The sequence below is a fragment of the Natrix helvetica genome (genome assembly GCF_964273705.1).
Source record: "Natrix helvetica genome assembly, chromosome: 9".
NCBI lineage: Eukaryota > Metazoa > Chordata > Lepidosauria > Squamata > Natricidae > Natrix > Natrix helvetica.
The window spans coordinates 1375623-1397903 of NC_138560.1; the positions used below are offsets into that span (position 1 = coordinate 1375623).

The following is a 22281-nucleotide window of genomic DNA, read 5'->3' on the forward strand; positions in this document are numbered from 1 at the left end:
TATTTCCTTTCCTCTCCCTGAAATTCTGCAGCTTCCCAAGTCACAGGGTTGACTTTGGGTTCACCTGTGCATATTAATCCCAAGAATTTACCGGCAGTCCAAAGAAGTGCAAAAACTCTCATAAACAAGACTAAACCAGGTGAGGCATCCTAAGCTTAAAGTTGCTGCCGGTTGAGGCTTTCACACTTAAGTTCTCTTTGGACCTTTGGAAAGGCAGTAAAAAATGAGCCTTTTTGGAGCTTTGCACCCGATTGGGGTCTCTCCACAGGAGAGCAGTAGGATGGTGATATTTTGGGTTTTTTACTTCTTGCTTTGGGGTTTATTTTAATGTGTTCCACACTGACCACAGCTGCAGAGTCTAAATGGGGCAGCCATAAATAATTCTTAATAAAAATAAAATCAAGGTAAAGGTGAGGTAGAGGGCTTTAAGCTAAAAATGCAAGCACTCAACACTAGAGGGCAGCAGCTACATTGCGGAATGCTTACCGGTTGGTTATTTTTTAAAACTCCTCCTCACTGAACCTCCTGATGGAGAAGCACAACGGAGTTTGTAGGAATAATGACGGAGACAAGGCAGGCAGGGTGGCCCCACAGGCAGAAGCCGGAGGGAGATGCTTTCTTTGGGAATCCAGACAGAGACCTCAAGGAGCTCTCCCAATCTTAGGACCGCAAGATCCAGATCCTCACAAGTATCTGCCTCGAAATCTGAATAAATCGCCTGCAAATGCAGAAGTCCCAAAGATTGCTTTTTCAAAAGACCACTGAAGACGTTTCGCTTCTCATCCAAGAAGCTTCTTCAGTTCTGGTAGAAGTTTTGGTAGAACTGAAGGAGCTTCTTGGATGAGAAGCGAAACGTCTTCAGGCAAAAACAAAATCCAGGGGCCTTTGGGGAAAAAAGCATCTTGATCTGGGGGCCTTGAGAATTTCCATACACACAAACTTCAGAGGGCTCAGAGGCCAGGAGGCATCCCACCTCAGGGGTCCCAACTGGGAACCTGGCAGCCAAACCGCAGGGTCCAGTTGGACCTTCTGGACAAGCACGGGGGATGAATTCTAAAGCTGCCTGTGGTCTTTCATAGATCCGGCTTGAAAGCGGGCAGGATGCACGGAGGCCTCTTGCACACCATCCTTACGAGGCAGGTCAGTGTTTCTCCACTTCAGCCACTTTGAGACAGACGGACTTCCAACTCCCAGAATTCCCCAGGGAGCCCCCGCTGGGGATGGCGCAGGATTGGCAATTCCACATTGCTGGAGCACCAAGTCGGAAGTCAGATTCTTTAGAGCAGCGTTTCTCAAGCTTGGCCTCTTGAAGATGGGTGGACTTCAATTCCCAGAATCCCCCAACCTGCGTTGCCACCCATCATCCAGAGCCCAGGCTGAGAAAGACTGAACAGAAGCCCACCAAAACATGCAGGACGAGCAGGGGGGAAAAAGCCAGGTTTTTTTTAACAAGATTGATTTATTAACTATGATACATATCACATAAGGCCTTTAAGTTTTTACACCATTCCCATTGAGACACATACAATACTCTGTAGCAAATAACATGATTTTTTTTCCTGTTTAAATTCAGCAAAAAAGGGGGAGCTTTTCTTTTGTTTGCCCAGAGATTTCAACAATTTCATGCACTAATTGGATGGGCTGAGAGAGGAGGGGAAGAGAAAGAACCACAAAGAGTTAAAAACGTCCTTAATAGAAGCATAAAAAGGAAATATAGTCTATCACCAATAACTAAAGGATGTCGTTAGGCTCCTAAAAATACAGAGAAATAACCATTATACTTTTTTTTCCTTTTTCTTTTTTACATACAGGTCTTTTCGGTAATTCTTGCTTGCTTTTTCTGAAGAGTGTTTTTTGGGGGCACAGGTTTAGCTGGAACTACTACCACGTTTTATCACCATTCATCATTGTCTTCTTCAATTGAAATGTTAATCCAACATATATAGAGATAATTTTACAATGTGGAAATACAAGTACCAGGAAAAAAACAAAACAAAAACAGAAACCAAGAGCTGAGTGCAGAACTAAATCCAACTTTTCAGAAGTTTTATTCCCATACAATTTGAGAAATGAATGTGGCTTTAAATTTTTTTTTAATATACACAGAAAAAAAATCAAGATTATTTTAAAACAATAACTTATGCCCTGTTTTCAACTACATTTTGGAATACAATATGTCTCTATTGTATGTCCGTTTTACCGAAAGGGGAGGGAGGGGATTTAACCTAATGGTTAGACTAGGGCTGATCAAAAGGGGCAACAAACCCCCACAATGGGACCTCTGAAGAATACTGACCAGGTGAGTTGGGGCCAAACTGACCTTCTGCGTTAGGGGAAGCCACTGGCTGGTTAGAGAACCAATGGGGGGGGGGGGGGAGCCAAAGCCAGAAGTGATCCACTTCTAGGAAAATTAAAAGAAAAGCTAAGCCAGATGTTGAACGCTGCTGCTAAGTCACCGAAGGACAAATGATTCAGACGAGCAATTCAGAAATTTCCTTTTCAGAGGCCAGGATTTCAAAGTGGACCACAGAGAGCCTGAGTGGGGTGACCCAACCAGAGCTGGACAGCCTCAAGACGCTTCTGGTTTTTCACTGGGCAGGGGGAGGGGGAAACGGATGGGCCTTAGTAAGAGGTGGAGAACCACCAAACGGCTGGGCACCTCGCTGCCAAGAACCGAGGCCAGCAGTGCGCTCGAAAGGGGCAAGGCCGCAGTGGCGGGACGAGGCGGGTCCATAAAAGCGCACAGGGAATTGTTCAGCGCGCAGGACCAAAGGCGCAGACGCTGCCGCAGTCTTGGTGACGGGAGTGGGATGAAAGAAGCCACCCCACGGCAGCCGCCAGCGGAAGAGGCTGGTTTTAGACAAAGAAAAGGCAGCCCAGGGCTCCACTGTATGGTAACCCATTGTCTGGATTGAGAAAAGCCCGCTGGACGATGAACGGGCATCGCCTCTGGACGGGAGAGGGAGGAGGTGCTGCCAAAAAGAAAGGCCCCAGAAATTGAAAAGGTAGGCAGGTTGTCTGGAGGCACCTGGCTCAGTTTAAGGGGCAGCCAATGCCAACTGGTCCCAGAAGAGGGAATGGCGGTGGGCCAAGGAAGCAACGGCCACGCTGCAGGGAGGCACCGATCTTGGCTCAGGCACCTGCAAAACTGCCCCCCTCCTCCGATCTTAAGGTCACAGGCTGACCTGTGCAATGGGCAGAGCAACTCCGGTCCTTCCTCTCTCCTGCCCATTTCCAGCTCTGGGCTCAGTGTTGAAGTCAGGGGCATCCCTACAAGATGTTTCCAGTCCAAAGACCCCCCTGACAGCAGCTTGTCCGGTTGGATTTTTGCGGCGCCCATTGGAGCCCGCTATTTTTCCAACTGGTCTCGCCGCGATGCTTCCGGTTTCCCCCGCCTTCCCTAATTTCAAGAGCTGCTAGCAATTGTTAAGGGAGAAATTTTTTAGCACACTCACAAAGAAGGCACAGCGGCACTGGACGCGGGCGTAAGGGAAGGCCCATCCCAGGTGGGAAACAGGCGTCCCCCGCCCACGTCAGCCCTCCCTTTGGGTCAGCAGCCCAAAGACTGCAGCTCGGGTGGGATTTCCACATATTTTTCCCACCCCGGAGAAAAGCCAGAGGGGAATTTTTCCCGGCCTTCTCAGCCTCCTCCCTACAAGCTTTCTTCCCCTGTTTGCGTGTTCGTTTCACATGGCGCATGCATAATGGAGGGGAGGTGGGCTGATGCCGTGTTCCTTGTCAGGAGTCGAAAACAAACCGTTTCCATTATTTACACAAAAGGCGGTGAGAGTTATAAAAAGGAGGGAGGAGGAATGCTTGCAAAGAGGGGCTTTCAAAGCACACAATTCTGACACAGATACAACTTTTAAATGTGGTTCTAAAATAAGGAGTACATAATTCAGCTTATTTATAAGAGAGAGAAAGAGAGAGAGAGATTGCGGAAGGAGGAGGAAGAGGAGGAGGGGGGGGGCTCTGGATACCAGGAAGCAGAATGGAAGTGGAAAAGAAGTTGGGGGTGGGGGCTGAGGGGGGATGGGTGGGGTGGGAGAAGGACCGGAATTTCACTCCCACCCAATGAATGTAACACAAGTATTCTTGAAAGGCTTAAAAACAGCATTAAACCACAGGTTTCATTTTAAAGTGCGAAAAGACAGTGTGGGTGGCCGAGGGATTGCTCCCCCGTCCACCCCAGTGGTACCGTGGAAACTCCAGTTCAAACTGCCCTGTTGATGAGAACAACTATACCCCTTGCACGCTCTCGCACACACCCAAACACACACACAGGGACACAAACAGGGCAGTTTACCAGGCACTGCTGATACACAACCCCCTTCATTGGCAGCTTCTCCCAAACCAAGAAGCTGGGTCAACCTTGGGCTGGGAAGAGGGGGGTGCCCCCCAGGGGGAAGGCCGTCCAGGGCCACCAACCTCTTCCTCCACAGAAGTGTGTCCACTACCCACACAACAGCCGCCGCTTGGGAAGGGGCCAAGGAATGTGACGGCCCTGAAGGGGGCACAATGGCAGGAGGCTCTGCCCAGGGGTTTTAAGCGTTTCCCATCAGCCTCTCTTTCTCATGGCAGGGCTGCCCCCTTCCTGGTGGGGCAGCAACCCCTGAGCTGGAGCTGGCTCAGGGCTCCCTGCTTCAGCCCCATGCCCCTCTTCCCCCCCTCTTTTTCACCCCTCTTTTCTTCCAGGGCCCCCTTTGATTCGGCTCCTCCGAGAGACTCCAGCGAAAGAGCCATCCGAAATATACCACGCTCATAACTTGCCTTAGTTTCCCCAATGGAAAGAAAGGGACGTCTGCAGGTTTGCCCTGCTCTCTCTTCGCCAGCAATGCTTCTCCCCACGTCCTCCCAAACAGACAGGCACACGCACACACACAACGAACAAGAGTGTTTCTGCCAACGTAGTGTTCCAAAGGAGTCCAACCCCAGGCCCAACTGCCAAACAGCCAACCTTCTTCCAAATGGACATGTGCCTCCCCTCCCCTCCCCTCCCCTCTTTCTCTCCTCTGCTAAGTGCTAACACCAAGATCCTTCCAGGGCGGGCAAGGGAGGAGAGGAGGGGAGGGGGAGGGGAAGAGGGGGATGAGAGAGATGCCGTGATTTGTCCCAGGGAGACAACACGGCCAGTAAGATGGCCCTACCCTGCCCAAGAAACATTGCCAGCCACCAACCCTCTTCCTCTCCAACGTTCCGGCCAGGAGGACGTGACCTTCCAGCCTTCGCTTGAGCCGAGTGGATCCAGCTCGTCTGAGCCACTGCTGGGGATGCAGCCAACGGGTCTGAAAGAAAGGGACCGAGGTGAGATGTCCAGCACTGCAGGATAGGCCTCCATCGTTCCTGGAATGTGCTTGGGGGAGGGGGGGAGGAGAGGGAAGGATGCCCCCCCCTTGCTTCACAGTCCTCTCTGTCCGCACAGATTTGAGGCCGAAGGAGGGAGGGGTCCAACGCCCCGACCGGGCTAAACGTGCCTCTCTTGCTTGGGTCCGAGTAGATCCCGATGGGAAGGAGGATTGCCTGGAGGCTCTCCAACCTTATCCTCCTGCTTGTAAGCCCAGGGGTGCCCTCCCGTGCCAGCCCCCAGGCCGAACTGGGCTCCACAGGGGTCCGAGGCGCCAGCCAGCCCACCGTGGCTCAGCCCCACAGAAGTCTGGAACTGAATGGCGGAGGCGAAGGCGGACCAAGAGGCGCCAGGGTGGATCATCTCGGCCTCTGCGTCACGACGGAGGCCTTTCTTCCTGACCCGGCCTGGGTTCACAGTGTGTGCTGCTCGGCCTGGAGCTGCGGCGGGAGCAGGGACTGGAGGGGGGACTGGGGCGAGGGGGGCGGCGTCTGGGGGGGGGAGGGCTGGGCGATGATGGGCGTGGAGGAGAGGAAAGGGGCGCTGATGGGCAGGGCCGAGGGGGAGTTGGGGGTGGCGCCGGGGGGCTCGACGATGGGCCGGCTGTAGAAGAAGAAAGAGCACTGCTGGATGAAGAGTTCGATGATTGTCTGGTAGATGCGGGTGGCGGTCAGGGCGTCCATGGTGCTGAAGTCGGGGCGCATCAGGGTGGGCCAGAAGCAGATGGAGAGGTTCTCGCTGGTCATCAGGTTGGTGCGGTTGTTGTGGCTCACTCTGCAAGGACAAAGGGCGGGGGGGGGGGGGGAGTCAGGCACGGTCCCTCACCCCCTCCCCTCCCAGAGAGGACCCTGCCGCTTTCCCAGAGCAACCAGCACTCCCTGCTCTGTGAAGGGGACAAGCTGGGAATGCGGAAGCCGAATCGCAGGCGATTCTCGACTTACGACCGCTCGTTTAGTGATCGTTCGAAGTTACCACGGGACTGGAAAAAAAGTGGCTCAGGTCCTCGTTTAACTGGGAGAAACGGGGAAGGGATTCGCAGGCGAGGGTTCCAGCTCACTGCAGAGGGACGGAACGGGAACCGGGGGGAGGAGACTTACTTGTTCAGATGAGAGATAACGTATTTGAAGACCTCGTAATTCTCCCTGGGGAACTTCCTCAGCACCTCCTTCAGCGCCTGCAGCTTCTGCTCTCGGTCGTTGATCTCTGTTGGGGAGGAGAAAAGGAAGAGGATTGGAGGTTCTTCTCCGCCCTCTGAGGTCTTCCAAATGGAACCATCAGCAGCAGATCCCGATTAAGGCATAAACCTATTTACCACGGACTTCCCCCCCCCCATCGCCCCCCAATATCAGCAGAGGCTGCCCCTGCAAAGTTGTCCTAAGGAAGGAGATGAGCTAATAAGGCAGTTGATACAAACGACTTACAAACGGCAATCAAAACATCCCAGAATTTTATTCAGCCAAATCTGTCTTATATGAATATTACAAGGAATATGTGGCCATTAAAATTAGTTTCCTTCCCCCCCCCCCCCAAAAAAACCCTACTGTAAGAGGTACCAGATACTATAAACTATATAAATTTATCGGACAACTCTCTTTGCATTTTTCTTCCCCAAGGCCGAAGAACCTCAAACTGCTGGCCTAGCTGAACTAGCAGGAAGCTGGGCCCGCCTAGTTCAAAGCCTCACATTTCATGAAATCCGTTCTATTTAAACCAGGAAGGGAGAAATCGTTTTTCAGCAGTCCTCGGGAATAATCTAGTCTTCCCAAGTGATCACAGAAAAAATCCAGGTATAATGCAGGCTAGAATATAGAACAACAGGGACCTCAGAGATCTTCTAGTCCAACCCCCTGCTCAGGCAGGAAACCCTCTCACCATTTCAGACAAATGGTTGCCCAATCTCTTCTTAAAAATGTCCAGTGTTGGAGAATTCACAACCTCTGGAGGCCAGTTGTTTTGTTTTTAGTAATATAATGCTCAGAGACGGACACAGTCTGGCCTTCAGCACAAAACCAGCTGGGTGATCTTGGCCAGTCATTTTCTCTCAGCCCTAAAGAATAGGCAATGGCAACCCTTTTCTGGAAAACCTTGCCAAGAAAACCGAAGGGACTAGCCCAGGCAGCCTCCAGAATCAAGGCACAATTGAATGGAAGACACACAAAACACAGCCACAGCCTAGTATTACTCCATAAGAATCTGCATTTTTATTTACCAAGTCTTTACGACCCTGTTAATTAGTTTTAATAGTTAGGTTCCTTGGTATTTTATTATCTGCATGATAGCACGATAGTGAATTCTTCCACTTATCACATCTGTGCTTTTTAATTCGTACTTGCTAACACCTTACAATAACAGCCTAAGATCCTGACAGTAATCAAGTTAAACCACAAACCCCCATTTTTGTTTGAAAGGGTTGCATTAAAGACATCAGTGGCGGCGGCAGCCACCATAGACACTACCGGAGTCAACTCCTTAAGTCAACCGCAGCCTTTTCTTCTATTTTGCAGCTTTTAAAAAAAAATGCACCGACGTCACCCGAGTGAATCCGTCACTGGAGAGGGTAGCGTTCTGAGCTTCATTTGTTAATTTCAGAAAAGTTCTCTTTTAGAGCAACAAAAGCAAAGGCATCTTTTGTCAGGAGTCCCTCGGAGACGGCTTCTGAAGCAGAGACGCCAAACGCCACTTAGACAGACCACACAGTTAAATATTTAAAGAGCTCTCAGTGCCTTGCGGAGCTCCGGCAGTTTTAAGTGCATCTGCAGTGAAATTCAGGACTGTCAACAGCAGCATTGCTGGCTCGGGAGGGAAAAAAAGTGTCTGGACTTCAGCATCGTCAGGGCAGCTGGAAAAGGGAAGAGAGGCTTCCCAAAACAGAGTCGCCAGACCAGGGATTCTCAATCTGGGCCTCTTTAAGATGGGTGGGACTTCAACTCCCAGAATTCCCCAGCCAGCTGAGTTGAAGTCCCAACCATCTTAAAATGACCAAATTTGAGACATACTGTAGTAGACAAAGCTCAGCTAAATTTGGGCACTGAATCTCTTCACTTCTTTCAAAAAAGGGGTGTTACATGAAGGAAAGCAAATGAATGAATGAATGAATGAATAAGCTCTTTTTACTGCCTCAAACCTTGGAAGTTTTTCATATATTTTGAGAAACTGGTGTTCCCTGGCTATTCATTTACCCCTTATTTGAACCAGCCAGGGGGCACTACTGCAATACCAATTTTATTTTGTATAATTCTGCAATTGGATGTGGAAACTGCACCATTTGCCCCAGCCTAAGGAAAACCGAAGAAAACAGACCTATGGGTTTGTCTGAATTAAACAGCCCCAGGGTTGCAGGTATTTTGCCTGCCCCAAGGCTGGCTGTATGCAAAAATAAATAAATAAATCAGGAAAATGACTAGCATGTTCTAGCATTCTCTAATCTTATTTGAAACCACTGTACACAACTCAAATAATCATGGTTAAAAACCAATCTAATAACTGGCAGTGGATAGAATTAGAAAGCCAAGTCACCAAAACAAATCGGAACCCAAATCAATTAATTTAAAAATAGAAAACGAGAGGAGATAAAATGACTTCAGGCTCCTGCTTGGATTTTACGGTGAGGGAAGCTGGAAGCAACTCAATGAAGGAGCTGCTGCAGGCCGAGCCAGGCTCCAGACAAACAACCGCTAGTTAAAAATATGTTGTCGTTTGTCTTCGGCTCTTTTGAGATACAGTTCAGACAATTAATTTTATCTTGCTCTACTTAAAAAATGGCAACTGGCCTTGCATGGGCACAGGTTGGCTGCACCCCTGCCACTTCATCAAGGCAGTGGCCACAAGGCACCGTTCCTGCCCTATTTTTCACTTTGGTGGCTGAAGAGGGCCTTACAGCTTCTGGATGTGCCAAAATAACCTGGCAGGACTTCTGAAGAAGTCATCTCGGAAGATCATGTTCTGGGCAGAAAAGGATTTTGGATCTGTTTCAATTAGGTAGAAATGTATGAATGACCTGAGTTGTTGGAGAACATAGAACAACAGAATTGAAAGGGAGCTCGAAGGTCTTCTAGTCCAACCCCCTGCTTGAGGCAGGAGGCCCTATTATGCCAGGGATCTCCAACTCTGGCAACTTTAAGACCTGTGGACTTCAACTCCCAGCATGGCTGGCTTGGGAATTCTGGGAGTTGGAGTCCATAGGTCTCATAGTTGCCAAAGTTGGGCACCCCTGCTTCTATGCCATTCTGGACAAATAGTTGTCCAATTTCTTCTGGAAAACCTGTAGCAACCGAGCACCTACAACTCCTGGAGGCAAGTTGTTCCACTGATTCATTGTTCTCACTGTCAGGAAATTTCTCCCTAGTTCCAGGTTTTCTCCCCTTGATTAGTTTCCACCCATAGCTTCTTGTCCTGCCTTCTGGTGCCTTGGAGAATAGCTTGACTCCCTCTTCTTTGTGGAAGCCCCTCAAATATTGGAAGACTGCTATCATGTCTCCCCTAGTCCTTCTTTTCATTTGAGGGGTTTTTATGAGTCTCCTCTTCATTTCTACGAAGTAGTCTAGGGCGGGGGGGGGGGGTACCAACCCCAGGGTGTCTGTGGCATCTGAGAAACCGGTCCTTGCAAACAAGCCAAGCCCCATCCGTGGGAGGCAGGCAGCCCACGAAACCAGCCCCCCTCTGATCCATGGAAAAACCTCTGTCCACGGACCCGGTCGCTGTGCCCCAAAGATTGGGAAAGCTGCTGGCCTAGGGAATTTCTCTGGCTCAGTTTTCATTGGTCTCCAGCCCCACAGCCCAAACTCTGCCTCCGTCTTCCATGCGCCTTCGTTCCCTACCAGCAAACTTTTCCCTAGCAAAACCTGTGCTGAGGTGATCTGAGTGGATTAACCAAGACAATAAAAGCTTAGAAGATGCTGCTTCAGCAGTCCACACCCAAGGAGACACTTTCCTCTTCTGTTTTTGTTTCTAACTCCAGGTGGAGCCACGGAATCCCATCGCTCTACAGCAACAACACTGCCTGACACGCCATCTGGACGCTCAACAGCTCACAAGCTCTTTGTGGCTTCAGCTTCAAAGGTGAGTCTAAGCAAAGGCTTCCCAAGCACGATGGATTCTCCCTTGGGCATCCTAAGGGAGGCCGCCGGGCACATACTCACTGTGGGCCTCCACCAGCTCGATCTGCATGTTGTAGGGCACCAGGGGATCCGGCAGCTCGGAGAAGAAGCTCTTCATGGCTCCGGCTACGGCGTTCACAGTGAAATCCTTCTCGGCAAAGTCCAGGTTATGATCTGCGAGGAGAGGATTGAAGGGTTAGGCCTGCCTACCCAAGAACTGCAAAGGAAAGACCAACCGAGTGGGGAGGGGAGGAAGAGCCCCAGCTAAAAACTTTGGCTGTCCTTCAAATGTCGATCGATTTAAAAGAGTTTTAGTAGCTGGGAGGAACGAAGGCAATGGCCACCCATTTCCCTTGGCAGGCGGAAAGGTGGAATGCAGCGCAAATTTAATACAAAATCGCATTTTCCTCAGTCTTGTGACTTGTGGGGTTGTGGATGGAAACTAGACAAAGATTTATCGGCAGGAAGGCATCTCCGGACCAGAATCTCTCCAATTACAGGTAGTCCCCGGCTTACAAAGGCTTCACTTAGTGGCTGTTCAGTTACCTCACTGGAAAAAAATGATTATTCTTCACATTTACGTCCCCTCGGTCATGTCATCAAAATTGGGCGACTGGCTCGTGTTTATGACCATTGCAGGGGCTCCCAGGGTCACATGATTGCCTTTTGCGACCTCCTGACGAGCAAAGTCAACGGGGAAGCCGGATTCACTTAACAACGGCGTGGCTAACTCAACAGCTGCAGTGATTCACTTAACAACTGCAACACCAAGGCTGTAAAATAGGGGGCAAAGCTCACTTAGCAACAGAAATTGTGGGTTCAAGTGTGGTTGTAAGTCAAGGACTACCTGTGCCAGGATCCTGCTGGGAAAAGCAGCTGGGAGGTTGGGGGGGGTGGAGCCCAGGAGCACTGTTTCTCCATAAGGGAAAAACTGGCCGTCTGGAACGGCCTCCCAGTTAGAGGTGCATCTGTCTCCAACTTGGTTGGCCTTCCAGAAAAAGCTAAAAGCAAGAGCCCCCACCCCCACCCCACCCCCCTGTCTCCCCGCAAAGCATGACCGCATTCCTCAACTGCTTCCCCCACCTCAAGTAAAAGCAGGGAGGCTGGGAGTCCTACCTTGGTCAAATTGCCGCTGCAAACTTTCCATCTCAGACTTGTTTCCACTCACTCGGTAAATCCCTTCGGTACTCAACCCTGGTGGGGAGAGAAAGAGATTAGAGCAGAGGAAAAGTGCAGATATGAAGAGGACGTTGCCAGGCAAGAAATACTTTATGGAAGACTGAGCATAGCAGCCTTCTGCCCAGAAAATGGGGGCACAGAGATGCGAGCCAGGATTTCACTCCTTCTGGCCCTGATGAGGTTACCTAGTTTGGTAATGAAACGTCTGCAAGAAAGCAACCGAGTTTAAAAAGCATCGAAGACCACACAGACAATTTACCATTGTTGTTTTTGTCAGCGTCCCTCCATCTTCTAGAACTGATGATGTTACATACTTGGGTCATAAAACATCTGCAAGAAAACAACTAAACTCACACAGCACCAAGGACCCCACAGTCCTCCTCTTCCTCCCGCCTAGCACTGATGAGGTTACTTAGTCGGGTAATGAAAGGTCTGCAAGAAAACAGCACAGTTCAGAGAGCACCAAGGACTCCACAAGTCACAATACGGAGGAAAGGGTGATTTTGCATTGAATTTGCACTGCATTCCACTTTCAAAGTGTCAAGGGAAATGAGTGGCCGTTAGTGTCCTAACTTAGTTCCTTCCAACTCCTAAAGCTTTTTTAAATTGCTAAAAAGGCAGAAAGAGCTCCAGAGCAAATATACCAGCAGCAAAGAAACAAACGGAGGCAGAAACTGAGGTGATGAATACCCTTGTGCTTTCTGCATCGCATCCATATCCATGTGGCTGGAACAGTTTATATTACACCTTTGTGGTGGATTTTAATTGCTCCGAGATGCTGTGGGGAGATAATGATAGCTAAAAGTATAATTACTAGAACCCTGCGCTAACCTCACGCCCCTGCAGAAATTATATTTCCTAATTACAAAGAGCTATAAATGACCTGCGATGAATGGCTAAGGCAGTTTCTTTGCCATTTGAGGAGGGGGAGAGGGTGGTATAAATCAACGACCTGATCAGTGCAGGTATCCAAAACGAGATCATCCACAGCACAAATGCTAGAAGTCCACCAATTCCTTGACAGTGCCTCCGTGATTACAGGTAGTCCTTGACTTACAACAGTCCGTTTAGTGACTGTTCCAAGTTACAACGGCACTGAAAAAAGTGACCAAAGACCGGTTTTCACACTTATGACCACTGCAGCTTACCCGTGGTCACGCAATCAAAATTCAGGTGCTTGGTATCTGACTCGTTTTTATGACAGTCATGTGATCACCATTTGTAACCTTTCCAGCTGGCTTCCGACAGTAAAATCAACGGAGGAAGCCCGATTCACTTAATGACCACCTGATTCTCTAACAACTGTAGTGATTCGCTTAACAATCGTGTCAAAAAAGGGTCATAAAATGGGCAAAACTCACTTAACAATGGCCTTGCTTTGCAACAGAAGTTTGGGGCTCATTGGTCGTACGTTGAGGACTGCCTGATATACTTCAATATGGGAGCATTGTCCTCCCAAAGGAAGCAACCAAACAAGCTGACTCTGGTTTAAATCTGGCCTGTGCCAGAATCTCATCTGGTGTTTTGCAAACAGGCTCCTTCTTTCCCCTCCAGCTTTTTCTGTTTTCGTTTATCCTACTAGGCTGAAATAAAGATTGCAAGCTCCTATGAGAAAGCTTGACACATAAATCTTGGCGTGCCTGCTTACTTTAATGGTTGCTTTTTTCTTTTAAACGAGAAGCCACTGAGTGGAAAGAGAGCCAGGGTGGAAGTCTGGAAGCCACCCGAAAGCTAAGGAACCAGTAGAAGACGACAAACGATCCTTCTTGGCAGCTGCAGGAAGCTCCTCATGAATCTACATCTTGGCAAGCAGTTCAGCATCTCAGCATCTTCAAATTTGGATGGCTGCTTTCCGAGAGGTCTACTCGGGAGAAAGCAAAGGGTTGCCCCCCTCCCATTCAGGAAGGTAGGTTAAAAACAGGGGCGTCCCCAAGGTTTATTCAGAGGGCAGAGATCACCAATGGCACGGCTTTAAAAACTGCCAATTGCAACTATGCACTTGATCCCTGGTTGGCATGCAAAGATGCCCACCCACCCACCCACCAGGGGTGGATTGCTGCTGGCATTACTGCTGCTTTGGCCCGCAAAAATGTTTGCTCCGTGCGCATTTCCACCTAAAAAGCTCTGCACATGCGCAAAACGTTAAAAAAAAGGGGGGGGGAATTACATTTCTGCAATGAAAATTGTTCTGCGCCGCCAAGATGGCAGCGCCATAGGAGAAGCAGTTCGGGGACGTGGCAGGCCTGGCTCACTGCCGGTTCCAGCCACCCAGGCCACCAAGTTACTACCGGTTTGGTCGAACCTGCAGAAACCCGTATCTGCCCCCCACGTAAGGAATTAAAACAAGGCGGGGGCTTTGTGAAAGGCCAGGCTGAGCGCACTGCAGACAGCGAAACAAGCCGCTTTGGGGGCCCTTCTACTTGTTAGGGGCTTCCCCGGAGCCAGCAAGTAAAGCGTGGAGCCTACACGGGGCTTAGGGACCCCCAGGAAGAACACAAATGCCCATCCAATCCAAGCCAGCAGCAGCAGCTTCCCAATCGTACCATCAATGGCAAACGCGACTCTCAACTTTGCTGGGGCAAAAAACTAATGTTTAGCCATATTTCCTGCAATCCACTTCCATGTTTATGTTATCAAATCCTGTTTTACACCCAATCCTTGTCACACACAAAACTAGGCAGGCGTTGTGTACTGAGAACAGTAGGTGAGCTATCACAATAGGCCCATTTCTGTGCCAAAAACAAGCCTCTTTGTTGATAGATGCACACCTCATTCACAAGCAGGCAAAATGTAGGCAACTGAGCCATTCAGGGGCCATCCAAAATAGTAATTATACAAGAAACCGGGAATGCAACTTCCCAGGGTATAAAATTATGGGCTGTAAATTGTCCCTTTACACTACAATTAGTCCGACCCCAATTGAGCCCAAAATTTCTGTTGCTAAGCAAGACAGTTACTAAGTGAGGTTCTCCCCATTTTTCTTGGCTCAGTGCTTGAGTGAATCCCTGCAGTTGTTAACACGGTTGTTAAGTGAATCTGCTGGTCAGAAGGTCGTAAAAGGGGACCATGTGACCGCTGGACACTGCAACTGCCGTAGATATGAATCAGGAGCCAAGCGTCCGAGTTTTGATCACGTGGCTACAGGGATGCTGCAACGGTCTTAAGTGTGAAAAATGGTCATAAGCCACTTTTTTTTTAGTGCTGTTGTAACTCTGAATGGTCACTAAACGAATGGTTGTAAGTCCAAGACCGCTTGCAAAGAGACAAAGCAGCATTGGGGTAAGAGAGGAGAGAAATCCCTCCCTTTCCTTCCCTAACATCTCTGTCCACGTCCACCTGAGAGCCCACTTGGCCTCACGGATGATTTTTAAGGCCACGTCCTTTGAAGTTTACACCTTGCTTAGGTAATGTTTGCGTAGGCTATTTGTTCAGATTAACAGAGTTGGAAGGGATCTCATAGGTCATCTAGTCCAACTCCCCGCCCAAGCAGGAGACCTACACCATTTCTGACCGATGGCAGTCCTGTCTCTTCTTGAAAGCTTCCCACAACTTCTCAAGGCAACTTCTGTTCCGTGGGTGGATTGCTCTCACTGTCAGAGGATTTCTCTCCTCATTTCCAAGTTGAATCTCTCCTTGGTCAGTTTCCGTCCATTATTCCTTCTCTGGCCTTCGGGTGCTTTGGAAAATAGCTTGACCCCTTCCTCCCTGTGGCAGCCCCTCAAATATTAGAAGACCGCTATCCTGTCTCCCCTGGTCCTTCTCTTCACTAGACTAGGCAGGCCCAGTTCCTGCAACCGTTCGGTTTTTGGCCAGGCAAACAGAATGGGATTCTATGAACTCAGAGGACCGACGGATGGCAGGGAGGCCCTCTTCCGATCCCTGGCGGCTTCCTGTAACCAGCCCACACGCTCCATTCATCGGAGTCATGCCCAGAGCAAAGCTGTCCCAGGGCAGCTCCTGGGCTTCCGCCGGTGGAAGAGAGGAATATAATAACGCCTCTTGGAACGGAGGCCTTGCTTTTTCCCCACTGCCCTTTCATTCAACAGAGAAGCCCACAGTGTCCCATCGAGTTACTCCATCGGACACGGCCCTTTCCAGAATGGGACAATTGTCAGAAGCTGGACGTTATGCAGCCACGCCTCCCTGTCCTTCCTGCAGGCAGCAAACAGTCTCCAAATATAGCTGCTGCTGGATGACGGGAGGACAATTGTTTTACTGTATATGCAAATTAACGGCCAGGGTTATTTGCCCCGGTTAATGATCGACAGAGGGGAATAAAGTTTAAATTGGGGGAAAGAGGTAGGAATAGGGGGTTCTCAACGTGGGTTGAAAGCACCTGAACGCAGAGCAAGAAACAATGGACGGAGCTGATTGAAGACAGAAGCAACCTAGAGCTAAGGAGGATTTTGTGAGAACAATTAACCAGTGGAACACCTTGCCACCAAAAGTTGTGGGTGCTCCATCACTGGAGGCTTTTAAGAAGAGATTGGACAGCCACTTATGAGCAGGGGGTTGGACTAGAAGACCTCCAAGGTACTTTCGAAATCTGTTATTCCATTATAATGTGAACAGCAGAAAATATTCAAAAGCAAACACATAGTAATCCTCATTTTTAAAAATATCGTAACAAATCTGCACGTTTCTGTTCAAATCTGATCTCAGTTGCTGCTCAGCTCTTCGTTTATCATTTCATAAAATGGGAACAACACCAATTGAAGTAGGTGGACTCCATCTCAACAGACAAAATTCTCAGCTAGCAAAAACTCCAGGATGCGAAGGAGCTTATTTCCAAAGTATACATTTATAGCCTCCTTTTTACCGCATCGTGTCTTTCAAGGAACTTTAGCCTAAATATGGCAATGAACTGCACCACAAATCTGTGTTTTTCTGTAAACATTTCATCTTTGAAAACAGATAATCAGCCTTTCAACACTGTTTGATGGCTGTCCTATATTTAGTGTTCTTCTTGCAGTGTTAGAAAATATTAAAAATATTCCTGCAAAAAAAATCCAAATGTCTAATTGATCCAAGCCTATAACCAAATTAGAAACATTTTAAGGTGCCATTTGCTATCAAAGATCTGTCAGCACAAACAGAATTTATTTTTCCTCAAATGTGTGTGAAAAATGTGATTAATATGAATGTAGGTAGCTTCAGTTTCAGTGAAACTAGCAGAAATGCATTTAGCCGACATCAAATCATATTATCACCGGGGGTGGGGGGGATAATTTAAATGCATTAAATATGTCATAGTTTGTGCTATCAAGGTGGCTTTTTCCCCCCTAATCCATTAAATCAGTAACAAGACAAGCTAACTGTTCAGTTAGAGGTCGTGGAAAATGAAGCTATTTTTCTTTCCCACTGAAGTTCATAGATTTCTTGAAATCTAACCCTGGTTAAAAACCCTTGGCCTGCATTGTCAACTACAAGAGTGTTTCTCAACTCTATTTTATGAGTTGTGGACTTCAACTCCCAGAATTCCCCAGCCATTCTGGGAGTTGGAGTCCACTTGTCTTAAAGCTGTCAACATTGAGAAAAACGACCCTAGAAGGCAAAATTTTCCTGGGTATTAGAGAGATTTTACATAACCTCTACAATACAACGGCACCATTTGTTCGATAGCCGATGCCACTCTCAAAGAGACGGTTAAATTCTAAAGCAATCCTTCCACAGAAACACCTGGATTTAGCTTTCCTTCCAAGTCTGCAATTTCTTAACCGAAAACAACCAAGTTAAAGCAATTCTTAAAAGTTTGCAAATTTCCTGATTATTATTATTTTTTTAATCTGCGCCCTGGTATCTATTCTTGCCTTACCACATTCCGAGTCCATGACATCAGTGGGCTGAAATTCTGACGGGGCCTTCATAAAAATGCCAGCTCCTTTTCAGATGTCAACAGATCCTGCTGGTTTTGGGGCCGATGTGGCGCAATCCTTCTACCCTTAGAGCTATTGTTCTTTTATTTCAATCCAAACAGATCCAAATGGGACAATTATTGGGGACTGGGGAAAAAGAGACCTGCCACGACGTCCCCGGGCCTGGCAATCCAATTGTTTATCCTCTGGGTTTTGCTATCAGTAGCAAAAAACTTCCTTGAGGTTGACGTTTACACCAGAGAAAGCTGCACACGCATCTGTTTTGCAATGTGTTTGTGGCATCGCCAAGGGCAGTTGTCAAACACAATAGGTGACAACTGAACCGATCTCCCGCCAAGTTAAGAATCGGATCAGCTCCAAGACAGTGAAGAGATGCTGCTGCTTTAAATCTGCATCGTTTCTCAGTGGAAACCAGTTCCCAAAGAGCTAGGCCTGTCGGTCTTTTACAGGTGTGCATGCCACAGGTGAAAGGGTGGAACTTCAGTTGCGAGTTTCATTATTTTGGCATTATGATTAATGACAGAGGCTTAGAATTCTGCGTGTGCGACTGGCTGAATGAATGTTACAGCAATTTCTAGAACAATGATTCTCAACCATGGCAACGTTAAGACTTGTGGATGTCAACTCCCAGAATTGGGAGTTGACGTCCACACGTCTTAACGTGCCGAAGTTGATAAACACTGGCTTAATATAACAGGTGGGACAAGAACATTTTCATAACCATGCCTTAAAAATCCAAACCATGGTTTGGAGCAACTGTGCAACTTGTAAAGGGAAATGGGCCACTTTGGGAAAATTGAAAATAATCCTGAGACAGCTGGTGCGCAAGGATGGAGTTGGTGAGGCTTGAAGGAGCTGGCCTGTGGCAGACCGCCTTTGAGGATGGCAGCAGCAATAAACTGATTGGATTGAATTTGGGACACACACACACACACACACACCCAAGGTTGCTTGGTGTTGAGAGCAATCCTAGCTATCATCTAAAATATATGAGGCAGCCATAGAGAGGAGAGGGTCAGCCTGTTCTCCAAAGCACCTGAAGAGCAGACAAGAAGCAATGGATGGAAACTCACCAAGGAGAGAAGCAACTTAGAACTGAGGAGAAATTTCCTGACAGTTGGAACAATTAATCAGTGGAACAGAAGTTGCCTCCAGAAGTTGTGAATGCCCCATCATTGGAAGTCTTTAAGATTATGTTGGCTAGCCATTCATCAGAAGTGATATAGGGTTTCTTCCTTGAGCAGAGGGTTGGACTAGAAGACCTCCGAGGTCCCTTCCAACTCTGTTATACTGTTACTGCTACTCAAAGCCGATTGGGAAAGTTGGTGCCCTATATTCATGCCCTCTTGTGGATACCAAAGACTAGGGTGGGGGTAAGAGGCTAGACCAGACAGCTCTGATCCAGAAGCCTGTCCTCCAACAATCGTTGTGCCAAAGTTCACGAAATGCCAAACTACGGGTAAGTCAAAACTACAGACAAGTTTAGGGAGAGAGCAAAACAGAGTTTGCCACCCCATGCATGTTTATAAACCAGGGCTTGAAAGTCACCTGTTAAAATTTTCTCCGTGCCATTCTTTATTGCAGCCCAATCTTTCTATGGCACTGTAGAAGACTGAATTCCGATTAGGTTGCCAAGTTCTCCAGGACATTTGCAGATGGTAACCATGTGAACTCTGGAAGATTGCTTTGAAAATACCTCAATGTTTCCTTTGTTTAACTAAGCCCAAACTCACCATGTTGAGTCATGGCCATCATACTAAGTAATGCTTGATGGAGCCAACCACTCTAGTAAAATTCCTTCCTTTATTTTGGGGGGAAAAAGACACACACCCCACTAGATTAATTCCACGAACAATACATTTTTTACTTTTTTTCATTTCCTACTTCCTATTCTGTCTCTTTAAAGACAGTTTTTCAATATCCCATAATCCAGACTGAGTTCCACTAATATTACATATCTGTATTACATACATATCTGAATCTCTTTTGTTCTTTCCAAAAATATTCTGTGTTAAATTATACCGTACTGTAATCTGGGGGTTTATTAGCATTAAGGAAATAACATCGTGGGTCACCATTGTATTGGTTTTCAATCCATTCTGTGTGAATTGACTATTTAAATTGTGTAGTATTAGTTTCATACAAGGGATGAGCTTTTATGAAAGTGGCCATTTTCAAACACAAAAGTGTTTGAACAGCTGATGAGACGTGTGTGTGTCTGTGTGTGTGTGTGAGAGAGAGGGGGGGTGGGGGGGTGGGAGAGAGAGAGAGAACAGATAAATAAATAAAAGTAATCAAAATTCTTATTATTCTGCAGCATCCATAGCATCTGGCATTGCTAACACAGACACAATGTGCAGTTCTGTGCCAAAGTCCACACTAATAAAGAGTTCCCATCTCCCAATGCAGCATTCAATACAAGCCAACTTATTATTTTCTGCTTTTCTCCCAATTATAACTGCTAAGAGGCTTATTGCTCTGACATGCTTTCGAGCACAGGAGAAACAGATGTGCCTCTCGGGGTGACCAGGCAGGTAAAAAGATAGAAGAGGAATAGTGAACATGGAGAATAGATTTAACAGGAAGCATGTCAAGTATAGGATAAATTGCAGAGAGGGTTGACCTGTGCAGGATACACTCTCTGTAGGATACTGTTTGACAATAACTCTCAAGAAGTTTCCCCCAAGAACATCCAAGTTATTAGCAGCACCAAGAGTGTCTACCACCTTGCTTTTAAGGTGGCAGATTAGCAAACCAGAACTTCATCTGGGATTGAATGAGTGATTTCAAAAAATAAGCTCCTCCAAACCACCAGCAAATGCTACCCATGCCCCAAAATGAAGGCTGACAAAATCTATCTTCATAAGGAGAAACGTTTCAATAGAAATAACTAACCTGAAATTCTTATTTTCGCTAGAAATAAGGGCAAATATTCCGCAGCCGAAAGTCAGCTTTGCAATTTTACCCTGAGGTTTGCCGAGGATTTATCCTATGGGGACATGTATATACAATGCAAAGATGTCTTTTAAGGCTTCCAGATCAACCTGGCTAATAGTTAAATAATTAAGCAGCCGGCAGATGTTATCCAATTTCACCTACTGTAGCTGCAAGGGATAAAAAGATTCATATTCTGTTTGAACCTCCACGGTTAGACATTACTGTCAATTATTGATGCAGTAAAGAGGAGAGCTGATAAGGGAAGAAGTTTGGAAGACTTATCACTTAGAGGGGAGAGACCCTTAAAAATTGGTTTAAGCCTTCACCGAAAAGCAGCCTCTCCATTTTTATTCATGGGGTTCGAGAGCCGAGTGCAAATGATTTAACTATAATAATTATTTGAATTGCACATATGTTTATATAGTATAAGTCTACTTATTTGATGTACTAGACAGAGCTGAATGATACACATACACCCTTCTCCACAGAGTTTTGCAGCTTTTGGGATAACATCAAGACAGCTTTCTACCTGCGTGACACACCAGGAAGAATCAGCAAAGAGCAGGCGTAGTTGTGATGCAAGACACAGTTGCCTACAATTCTTCTGGCAGTTCAAAGGTTATCTCTACATAATTAAGCAAGGGGAAAGACAGATGGCAGCAACATCCACACAACACTTTGAAGTCCAAGTTCAAATCCTACCAGAATACATCATGCCTTCCAAGCAGTTTGAGTTTAAACTGCGTTCAATAGTTACGTGGACAAATCATTTCCGTTTCCTAACCAGCATGCTGAAACGTTTGGATTTATTCCCATTCCCGAATTCATTTTTTATTTCTTCTGCTTAGGCAGGCAGTGGATGTCCCCATGGTTTTTGTTTAATAATGTGTTATTTGCTCACAAGACAAAGCATGATAAAACCCCCTTTATTTTGCTCCATCATTGCAGGCTGTGAGAACCCGAAGTGAGGCCGAAACGGAGGAAAAAACCCACGCCAATTAGGAGCTTCTGACTTCGTCCTTCACTGTGCAAGCATTATCACAATTTAGCAGAGGGGGAGCACACTCTACAATTTCTAGCAACGAAAAATTACAAAGTCACTCTGAAAGCATGAGAAATTGATAGAGAACAAGAATCTGAGATTTCCTCTGTATTACCCAGGACTGTAAACCTCAGAATAATAATCCTAAATCAACCATCTCCAAAACAGTGCCAGGTATCTCCAACCCGAAGTGGGCAACCCATGGTTCCAGAGCCATAGGTGGCCCTGAGTCCCCACTTTGTACCCCTCAGAGCACCCCTGTCTAAGATTACAAAAAACAACAGTGGATTCCCTTCATTATAGTGAAGGAAATAGATGAAAACTGGGATGCATGTCTTAAAACAGGTATCAATAACTGAGAATATTTGTAATGTATCGAAATGCGGCATCCTTGATGCTCTCTGAGCTTGGTTGGTTTCTTGCAGACGTTTCACTACCCAAACTAGTCGGACTGATGATATTACCTAGTTTGGGTATCACATATACCAGGGATGTCCAAACTTGGGAACTTTAAGACTTGTGGACTTCAACTCCCAGAATTCCCCAGCCAGCTATGCTGGCTGGGGAATTCTGGGAGTTGAAGTCCACAAGTCTTAAAGTTCCCAAGTTTGGACACCCCTGACATATACCTTTATGTGATAGTACATCACATAAAATATGATATACCTCATTTTAACCTGTCATTAAAATAGGTATATCACACTTTTTTTAAAAAGGGGGGGGGTGAGAACCCCACATTTTGACAGACCCAGCTGTGTCCAGCTAAGCAATGTGGCCCTGCCACTCTGTGGCCACCGCTCTCCTAAA

At 47.2% G+C, this 22281-nt stretch overlaps 1 protein-coding gene across 1 annotated transcript in view; it reads right to left on the bottom strand.

The window, feature by feature from the left end:
• Positions 1-1439: 1439 nt before the first annotated feature.
• The window catches only part of ARHGAP35 (Rho GTPase activating protein 35), a 46481-nt gene continuing 25639 nt past the window's right edge, over positions 1440-22281 (bottom strand). Inside the window, exons 4-7 of the mRNA XM_081962231.1 lie at positions 11557-11634; positions 10483-10614; positions 6442-6547; positions 1440-6118 (exon numbers count right to left, since the gene is read on the bottom strand). Of these exons, the coding sequence (XP_081818357.1) occupies positions 5758-6118; positions 6442-6547; positions 10483-10614; positions 11557-11634 (677 nt within the window). The 3' untranslated portion in view covers positions 1440-5757. The remainder of the gene's footprint in view (positions 6119-6441; positions 6548-10482; positions 10615-11556; positions 11635-22281) is intronic.